The sequence below is a fragment of the Monoraphidium neglectum genome (genome assembly GCF_000611645.1).
Source record: "Monoraphidium neglectum strain SAG 48.87 unplaced genomic scaffold scaffold01131, whole genome shotgun sequence".
Classification (NCBI taxonomy): domain Eukaryota; kingdom Viridiplantae; phylum Chlorophyta; class Chlorophyceae; order Sphaeropleales; family Selenastraceae; genus Monoraphidium; species Monoraphidium neglectum.
Window position 1 is genome coordinate 1 of NW_014012497.1, and position 8,866 is coordinate 8,866.

The 8,866-nt window shown below is 65.0% G+C and overlaps 3 protein-coding genes across 3 annotated transcripts in view; 2 read left to right on the forward strand and 1 right to left on the reverse strand.

Annotated features, from left to right (window-relative positions):
* Window positions 1–692: 692 nt before the first annotated feature.
* Window positions 693–950, forward strand: MNEG_6756 (hypothetical protein; the record flags this gene model as incomplete). The annotated part of the gene is made up of 1 exon (XM_014044767.1): window positions 693–950. The coding sequence occupies one exon, from the start codon at window positions 693–695 to the stop codon at window positions 948–950; it is 258 nt and encodes an 85-aa protein (XP_013900221.1).
* A 281-nt stretch (window positions 951–1,231) lies between these two features.
* Window positions 1,232–3,689, forward strand: MNEG_6757 (hypothetical protein; the record flags this gene model as incomplete). The annotated part of the gene is made up of 4 exons (XM_014044768.1): window positions 1,232–1,734; window positions 1,957–2,521; window positions 3,019–3,185; window positions 3,503–3,689. The coding sequence occupies 4 exons, from the start codon at window positions 1,232–1,234 to the stop codon at window positions 3,687–3,689; spliced, it is 1,422 nt and encodes a 473-aa protein (XP_013900222.1).
* A 4,805-nt stretch (window positions 3,690–8,494) lies between these two features.
* MNEG_6758 (60S ribosomal protein L18a-2) overlaps window positions 8,495–8,866 on the reverse strand; it is a gene marked incomplete at both ends in the record, with an annotated part of 3,327 nt that continues 2,955 nt past the window's right edge. Inside the window, one exon of the mRNA XM_014044769.1 lies at window positions 8,495–8,662. Coding sequence (XP_013900223.1) covers window positions 8,495–8,662 — 168 coding nt within the window. The remainder of the gene's footprint in view (window positions 8,663–8,866) is intronic.

Consider the following 8,866-nt stretch of genomic DNA (forward strand, 5'->3'; position numbering starts at 1 on the left):
GGCCGGCGCTGTGCCGAGCGCGCTGTGCGTCCCGCTGGACGACAAGTACTCTGATCACACGCTGTCTTACGCGTCCCTCAAGGGTGGCGACAAGACCTTGGTGGCGGCCCTGCGCGGCGCGGGCGGGGCCGCGCTCGACGTGCACCTGGCGGTTGTCAACCTGATGGTGAGTCATCGCATTGCATGGGAGCGTCGCGCTTTTGGCCCATTCAGCATGCACGCGCTTTGACTTGCGCTGATTCGTCAAGGGGGTGTGGGAGCTGTGCGTGCACATGGTAGCGTTGCCCCTGCAGGGCCTGGGGCCTTGCACACATGGGTGTGAAATGGGCCGCCCTGCGTGCATGCATGTCACGTGCGTGCCTGGCCCCTGCATGCATGACCATGCGTGGGCCGCCTGAGTGCATGGGTGGTGCGCATGCGGAGCAGGATTCGCAGACTGCATGGGTGGTTATGATCAAGGATGCAGTACGCCCACGCATGCATGCTTGCATGCTTGCATGCCTGCAGTGGGCTGCAGGGCACGGGCTTTTGGGTCCGGAGCCGGTACAAAACCCAGATGGCTTGCACCAGCAGCACACCGCCTCCTTCCACCTGGCTTCCCTTGATCACCACCACCCCGCCTGCCTCCCGAACCCTTGCGTTCCCCCCCCAAATATCACACACAGGAGTCGTTTTACGACGAGCGGGACGTGATGGACTGCCGCCCCTTCCACCGCACCGGCGCAGACGCCCAGCGCCTCAAGGCCGCGGCCTTCGATGACGATCAGGGCGCGCACGACCGCGTCCGCCGCCGCTACAGCTACGACGACCTCGGGGGCGACTCGGGGCGGCCGGAGGACCTGGGGGCGGCGGTTGGTAGCTTCCTGGATTCCGAGTGCAAGTGCGCGTTCTGGCTGGCGCCCGATGGCACGAAGCTGGCGCCGCCGCCGGCGGTGCGCGCCCAGAGATGAAGCGGTGTTGGGGGAGGGAGGGGCTCGGCGGGCGGTTGGCTTTGGCGTCAGAGTGTGAAGAAGACCAGCATGGGCTGCGCTGTCGTGGGCGTTATTGCTCTTGGGCCGCCAGCTGGGGCGCCTCGCTCCTGCGCCAGTGCAAAACGCCCTCTGTCTGTGCGCACAGGGGTCAGAAGTACACAGCTCCGCGCCGCCCTTGCCGCCCCCGATCGCTCATGCACATTGCCAGAGGCTACGCCCCTCCCAAACCCCTCCACCACCCTACCTCCCTTCCCCCTTGCATGTATGACCCCACACGACCACCAGACGTGCACTTCGCGGTCGAGCGCGTCACCGGAGGGCCCCTCTTCGCGGACGACGCCCCCGAGCTAGTCAGCGCGTCGGGCTACAACCGCCACGCCCTCCGATCCTCCATGATCGACTTCCACTACAGGCGCGCCGTCGCGGTCGTGTGGCCGCGCGCCCTGGCGGCCGACGCGCTGCGGTCGGGCGGCCTGCCGGCGGCGCAGCACCTGCTCGGCCGCCGGCTCGCGGCCGGCGCGGACGCGGGCGCGGCGGACGTTGCGGCGGCGCTCGATTTTGTTGCGGACGAGCTGGGGCAGGTCTCCGCCGGCGAGGGCGGCCGGTGGTACTGCCGGGGGCGCTTCATGGGGATGGGCGGCATGGAGGACGCGGCCTGCAAGGCGCTGGCGGCGGTGGCGCGGGGGCCGAGGGAGGCGGCGGGGGCGGCGCTGGCGGCGGCGGCGGGCGGGCTGGCGGGCACCCAGGGGGTCTTCACTCCCAAGTGAGCGGGCGGCTCGGGGTGCGGGGTGGCCCTGCATGCAGGGTGGGGGCGCAGTGGATATCAAGCAGAGTTTTGAGAAGCGGGTGTTGAGCAGCGGGTCATCATCATACACCCGCTGGTCTGTTCTGTTGTGTAGGGAGCACATCGAAGAAGCAGCAGGCAGCAACGCTGGGCAATTCAATCTCCAACATCCACCCCGCAATCGCAAAATGAAAAATGCAGGGTTGCCGCCGCCCTGTTGAATGCCATCGTGGCTGTCGGCTGCCCGCCCGACGCCTCCGCCGCCCTCGCCGCCCTCGCGGCCGCCCAGGCCGCCTCCCAGGCGCCCGCCTGCGCGCAGCTCGCGCTCGCCGCCGCCGCGGCCGGCCGCGCGCCGCTTGCGCAGGCGGTCGCGGACGCGGCCGCAGCCGCCGTCCTCGCACCTGCCGCCGCCGCCGCCAGCCAGGCGCCAAATGCCACCGGCGCGCCCCCGGCCCTGGCGCCCGCCGCTGGCGCGCTGTCTCAGGATGCCATGGTTGCAGTTGCTGACATGCTGGCGCAGCTGCCGCCCTGCCGCCGCCACCTGGCGGCCCTCGCGGCAGCGGCCGTGGCGCGGCCGGACGCGAAGGCGCTCCTCAAGCGCCTGCTCGCGCTGCCCAGCCTGTCGGGCGCCGCGGGCGACCCGGAGGCCGCGGCGGCGGTGGCGGCGCTGTGCGAGGCGCGGCGGGGGCACCTGGAGGGGCAGGGGCGGCCGGCGTTCAGCTGGGAGATGCCAGACGCGGTCGTCCCCAACTGCCCAGACATCCAAGTGGGTGGATTTAGGCAAGGGTTGAAATTGACTGTTTTGTGTGGCGGCTCTCGTGTGCTCTGTTGCAGACGGATGGCTGAGGCCAGTGCCAGCACCGCTAAAAGGAGGTGCCTGCGTTCAACAGACACCGCAGACAGGGCGGGGCATGGGCCGAACACAAGACCGGTTGCAAAGCTGCCACAGCCCCCGCCGCTGCTGCGCAGCACCGGCAAGGCACGTCACGCCTCTCAGCATGCCCATCGGGCCCTGGCTACATGCACGACGACCCGGCACCTGAACCTACCCCATCCACTCAAGCACACCGCCATCACGCCCTCGGGCGCACTTGCGCCGCCGCCCAACGCCCGAGCCCATGGACCCCGCCAATCACATCCCCAACCGTTGGCCCCCGCGCGCAGCCGCGGCTCCCCAACACCACCCGATGGGCCGCCCCGGCCAGAGCATAACTCTTCACTCACCTGCACGGCCCTGCTTGCCGCATCACGCCTGTCTGCCAGGCCTTCCTGCGCGGCCCCGAGCAGTCCGTCCGCTTCACCAAGTTCCTGTCTGGCGTCGTCCACGCACGCACCATGGCACAGCGGCTGTTCAACTCGACACGCCCCAAGGACAAAGTCCCGGGGTGCGCCCAGGGCCGTGCGGCGCGGCGCAGGGGCGGCGGAGGGGGGTGGGGGGAGAGAGCGCGCGCGACCCAGCTGAGACGCTCTGGTCGAGCGTGTGGGTGGGTGCATTCGCATGGGGGCGGGCTGCGCAGAGGTGGCGCTCCAGCAGCTGCCAGGCTGCTGCACGACGCATCTTCTTCACGTCAGCCGGGCCGCAACCCCCCACGCCCCCCCTCCAAAAAATCACATACATTCACACTCGCACACACACACACACGCACACCCTTGCCGTTGCCCAACGTCCCCCCCCCCCGCTGTCGCCACCTAAGCACCGCCAAAAACACCCCAACCCCCTACGTCTGCCGGCTGCGCCCTCCAACAGGGCCGCAAACTACAGCGCGACTGCGGAGGCGGGCGGCAAGGGCAAGAGCGCCTGGCTCCAGGTCACAAAGACGCGCGCCTGGTTCGACGCACAGGCGGGGGAGGCGGCCGCCGACGCCGCGAACTCGGGGGCGCTCGACGCGCTTATGGCGCGGGCTGAGGCGGCGCTGGCGGCGCGCGGCGGGTGAATGCAGCCGCGCCCTTGCACATGCTGACTCAAAGGGGGTGGCAAGCAGCGGCCGGCAGGATTCTGATTGATTGGCATCACCACATGGCATTTGGTTATGTGACGAGGCGGGGTGGCAGCTGGCCGTGTGGCGGCACCCGACGCTAGGTGTACCTGGATAACTGCTGTTTATCAGCCAGCCGTTGTGATGTGAGCCTGTCAGCGGGGGCGCCTAAACTTGGCACGGGCTTTGGGAAGCGAATACGAGATAGCGTGTATGGGAGGTGCAAGATGCATGTGCATACAGGGCATGGGCGCACGAGAGGTGCCTCGTGATTTGATGTCCCGCCTCTAGGTGACTGGCTGGTTAGCCTCAACTGCACGTGGGTGGCTAACTGGATGCATTGATGCTAGGACCCCAAATCTGAGCCCCTTGGGTTGAGGTCAGGATTTTCATAATCACCTCATAAAGGTACCCATGCAGATTCGTCTCATTGATGAACAGTGTGTTTATACAGTGAAGTAAGCATACGCCTCAACCGCAAGCAAGATGCCCTCTGTGCATGCGCCTGGGGACATTCGCCTGTGTTGTGAAGCTGCGCGGGCATAGTGGGTACTGCCAAGCGGCTGGCCGCTGCCCAAACACATGTGGAGATGGGTGAAGCGTGTCCCCACACCCATCAGGGAACTTATCCCAGTCCCGGCGGTTTGTGGCGGCCAAAGCATGTGCCAGGAAGTTGCATATGTAAGATAAATATTCAACATCCAGCTAACATAGAAGTACACCTCGCCTACCTTGGAGTCGTAGTTGGCCATCACCGCCTCACCGGGGATCAAAGGAACAGGTGTGCGGCAAGCAGCGCAGTGCACAACGCGAGTGGGGTATCCCTGCCCGTACCCATTCCACTGGGACTCGTATCACAAAATCACGGGGCGCAAAGGCGAGGCGCCAACATAGCTCATCGTGGACGATACGCGTGCTAATGTAAGCCAGGCATCGGGCAGCGCAGAGCGCCCAAAGAGCGGCAGGGTGCCAGGTGCTGGACACCTTCACTGCCACCCGACAGGAAGCTGCCCGTGATCAGTGTGGGCGTTACCTGCGCATAAAGGCTGAACAGATATAAGTAGACCCCTTGATTTTCGATCACCTAATAATTACGGGAACGCCACCGATCCTGTCAAAGACACACGTGCGTCGAACTCGCCGTCCGGTTGCTAGAATATGGGTGACATCGCAGTTGCAGAGACCCGTGTGCCTATGGAAAGTATAACACAGCGTCTAAGCCGCGCGCCCAGTGGCAACCCCTGCGCACTGTGCCTGGAGCCGCTCGACGCGGGCGCCGCACCTCTGTGCACGACCCGCTGCCGCCACGAGTTTCATGCCACCTGCCTGCAGCAGCTGTTGGAAAGCCACACTGGCTGCTGCTGCGGCAAGCACGCTTGGGGGGCCGGCGTGCTGTGCCCGCTGTGCCGCGCGCCGCTCCGGCCTCCTTGCAACGCCCTGGACAAAGCGGTGAGTCGCCAATTTTGGTGGTGTGCGCAATTGCAGCAAGCAACTCTTGGGCTGCCGGCACACCATGCGTGATGGGGCGACAGTAGGCGTGAGCACCCGCTGAGAGATGCGGGGACACCTGCATGGTCAAAGGTCCCAGCCCCCAGTATCCTGCACCGCTCCAGCGGCCCATCCTGCCGTGCGGCCTGCCCCGCAGGCGTCACTCCGCGAGTCCTCGCACCTGGAGGTGGTTGTGGATGCCGGCGGCAGCGGGTTGCGGCAAGGTGGAGGCGCCGGGGGCGGTCGTCTCAGCAGGCTGGATCTAGGGGCCGGTGGGGCAGGCAGCAGCGTTCGCAGGGCCGGCACGGCCGCGGGGGCGCGAGACGCCGGCCCCTGGTCCGAGGGGTGGAGGCGGTGGGTCCTCCGCTCGGTGCTGGCTTTCACTTTGCCGGTGTCAATCTTTTTCGTGTGCCGGATGGCCTGGCCTGGCACGTTCGCCGGCTGAAGAGTGGCGGCGCAGACGACTTTCAAAGTATTGTGTGTTTATCTGCAAATGCATCTGCTTTGCCGTGGGCCACATTTCTGCCAGTACAAGCACGTTGTGGTTGTTCAAACATGCGATGCATGCCTTACTCTCATCATGTTTTGGTATTTTTGACGAGGCTCATTCCCTCACAGCATCTTGCCTCCTTGAATTCACCGAGCAAATTGACATCCCAAAGTCACGCCGCACCAAACTTGTCATATCTTTCCTATCTGCAAAGGTCTGAAATAGACTGTGCAGCGGGCTCGACATCAACCGATTGGTTGATGTCAGGACCTTTGTTGGTTTATATGGTCCTACATGCGCGTGAACCAGACTCGCTGATTCTGCATCCAGCTAGCCTTTTACTTGTGGCGTGCAAAGTAAGGGGGCAAATATGGCATCGGACGATCGGACCCCCTTGGTGATGGCCACACTGCAGCAGCCCGTGGCACCCCGCTGGTTTCCCTGCCTGAAGCGTAAAGCGGCCAATCGCACCTTGCTTGCATAATCGCAGAGCCTTGCAGTGGTCTTCGTGCGGCTGTTCAGCCGCATGAGCCAGATGAGGAGGGGGTGACGGCATGACGCGAGGTCCTGCCTAGCTTCCACCTGCACGCTGTGCGCGAGCTCAGGCGGCGATGACCGTGCTGGGTGCTGCTTTGGCGCCGTCAGCCCGCGCAACACCTGATTTTTGTGAGGAACCCGCTCAAATCAATTACAAGTATTAGGTGCCGCCTGCTTGGATCTCGTCGTGTATCGTCATTGCTAGCGCGCGGGTCGGATCGCGCAAACACGGGCGACATCGGAACCTGGCGGCCATAACTTATAGTAACACTTGTGATGGTTCATATGGACCGTGCAGCCAGCAGCAACCCATGCCCCCTGTGCCTGGACCCGTTGGACCGCAGTGCAGACGCACCCCACGCGCTGTGCACAACGCGCTGCGGCCATGAATTTCACGCCACCTGCCTGCAGCAGCTGCTGGACAGCCACTCCGGGTGCCGCTGCACATTGTGCGATCAAGGCGGCGTTGTGCTGTGCCCGATGTGCCGCGCGGTCGTCCGGCCCGCCCGCCCTGGCTCTCAAAAGGTGTGACCGGCAGGCTGCACCAAAATTGTATGAACGTGGCGTCTGGGTTGCGTTGGCCTGGTGAATAGGCTGCATCATATCCAGCGGTATGCTCGTGTCCAAGGGCCTGGCTTAGCAGGGCAAAGGAGGGCGCTGTGAAGCCCCATAAGCGCACACAAAGCCAATTACGCAACGCTGCGACTTTGCCCTCCGTTCCACCCTGCAGGCTGCGCCGCGTGACATAACCCTGTTCCTCGAGTCGTTTGTGGACGGGGTCGCCCCCGCGTGGCACGAAGGAGGACACGACGAGGGTGCTGGGGAGGGTGCGCAGGCCAGGGGCGGGCCAGGAGATGTCGAGAACGCCGGCGGCCGCGGCCACCGTGGCGCAGGCGCGGCCACCGCGGCGGCTGCGTTCAGGGGCGCGGCCGGTGCCGCAGCCGCGGCGGAGGCGATCGAGGCGGGCGGCGGCGCGGCGGCGGCGGAACATCAGTACAAAGACTGGGACTCGGAGAGTGTGATCTCGCGCTGGCCGCTCGTCCCGGCTATTTTCGTGCTGCTGCTGATTTTGGGCGTCGGCCTGGCCCCTCTGTGGTCATCCCTCACCCCAGTAAGCTATTACGGCTCCCGTTGATGACCGTTGATGACAAAAGATGACGTCATTGCTGATTCGTTGCGACTTTCACTTTGATTTCGGGTTGGGATATGTATCTCACTATGCACTGAGGCGGACATTCCTTTTTGTGCATGCATCATCTGTTGAGATGAGAGCACAAAGGCGGACACGTGCATTTGAAGGCGCGTACCCGCACTGCATACTGCGAATGCGTGCCTTCAAGTGAGTGCGCATGCACATGCAATTGGGTTTGTGTCGAGCAGACACATGTTGCAGCACAGGCATGTGCTCATATTCTTGTGAGGTGTGCTCTTACTTGGCATGCATGCGTGCACCTGGCGCGCGGCCCCAGAAAAGCTAGCAGTAATTGAGTCGATGGGCTTGTCTCTTGATAGCCTGCAGCGGCTGATCACATGGCCGGGCCGATGCAGCCACAGCCACTCAGCCCTTGCGCGATGAGTGCCAGCCGCGTGCATTCCGCCCTTGGGTTTGCCAAGGGCGGGGGTGGGTGCGGTGGTACTCAAGGGCGGGGTGGTGAGTGCCGCCCTTGGGTGTACCCAATTGTGGCCAAGCCGTGCTTTTGGCGCCCCCCCCCACCCAGGTGTCTGGTACTGGCAAGCAGAGTTCACAGGGGATTCACACCATGTCAGCGTGCTGACAGGCTGTTCGCAACCCCTTTCCCTATGTGCCCTGCTAGTAGTCGACGCCAGCCATGCCATAAAAAAGCAATAGCAGACACGAGAAAGTGAGTCCTGGGGTTTAAGACCTAGTCTCCCTGCCAGCGCAAGAGGCACCGCCGCGCTGCCTGGGACGGCCCTCACAGCTGATGGCACACGCACCCACCCAGCGCGCTCTGCGACCATTGCGCAACTTCACTGCTTTTTGCTCAGCACCAAACCACCAGTCCACCGTCTGTCAGCTCCAGCCAACCCCAGCTGAGATCCACAGAGCGGCCCTGCGTTTCGACTGACAGCGCGTTACACCCACCCACGCGCACGCCTCCCGCACACCCGCTCCCACAACGTCGGCAAAGCGTCACAGCGCGCGTGCCCTTGGGCCGCCCGCCGCCGCCGCCGAGCCGCCGCGCCAGCGGGCCTCCGCCACAGCCGCCGCCGCCGCCGCTGCGCCCGCTCAGAAGAGGGCCACGTTGGGGCGCTTGGCCTTGTAGAGGGTCTTGAAGACCTTGCTGCTGGGGCGCAGCGCGTTGTGGGTGAGGGGGAACTTGATCTTGCTGTCGTGGAACTGCAGCGTGTTGGCGCGCTTGCAGGCCGACGCCGGCACGGTGGCAGTCTTGATGACCTGGGGGGTGGGGGTTGGGGGGTGGGGCGGTGGTGGTTCAGTGCTGGGCTGGCGGCCGGACGAGGAAGCGAGGGCAGAGCGCCGCGACGGGGGGTGGAGCGCAGGCGCGCGTGCAGCGGCCCGCCGGGGGCCTGGTCGACAGCTCGCCGGGCACAAGCACACGCAATCGGTTTTTACATGCACGCCCCGCCCCCCCCCCCCCCC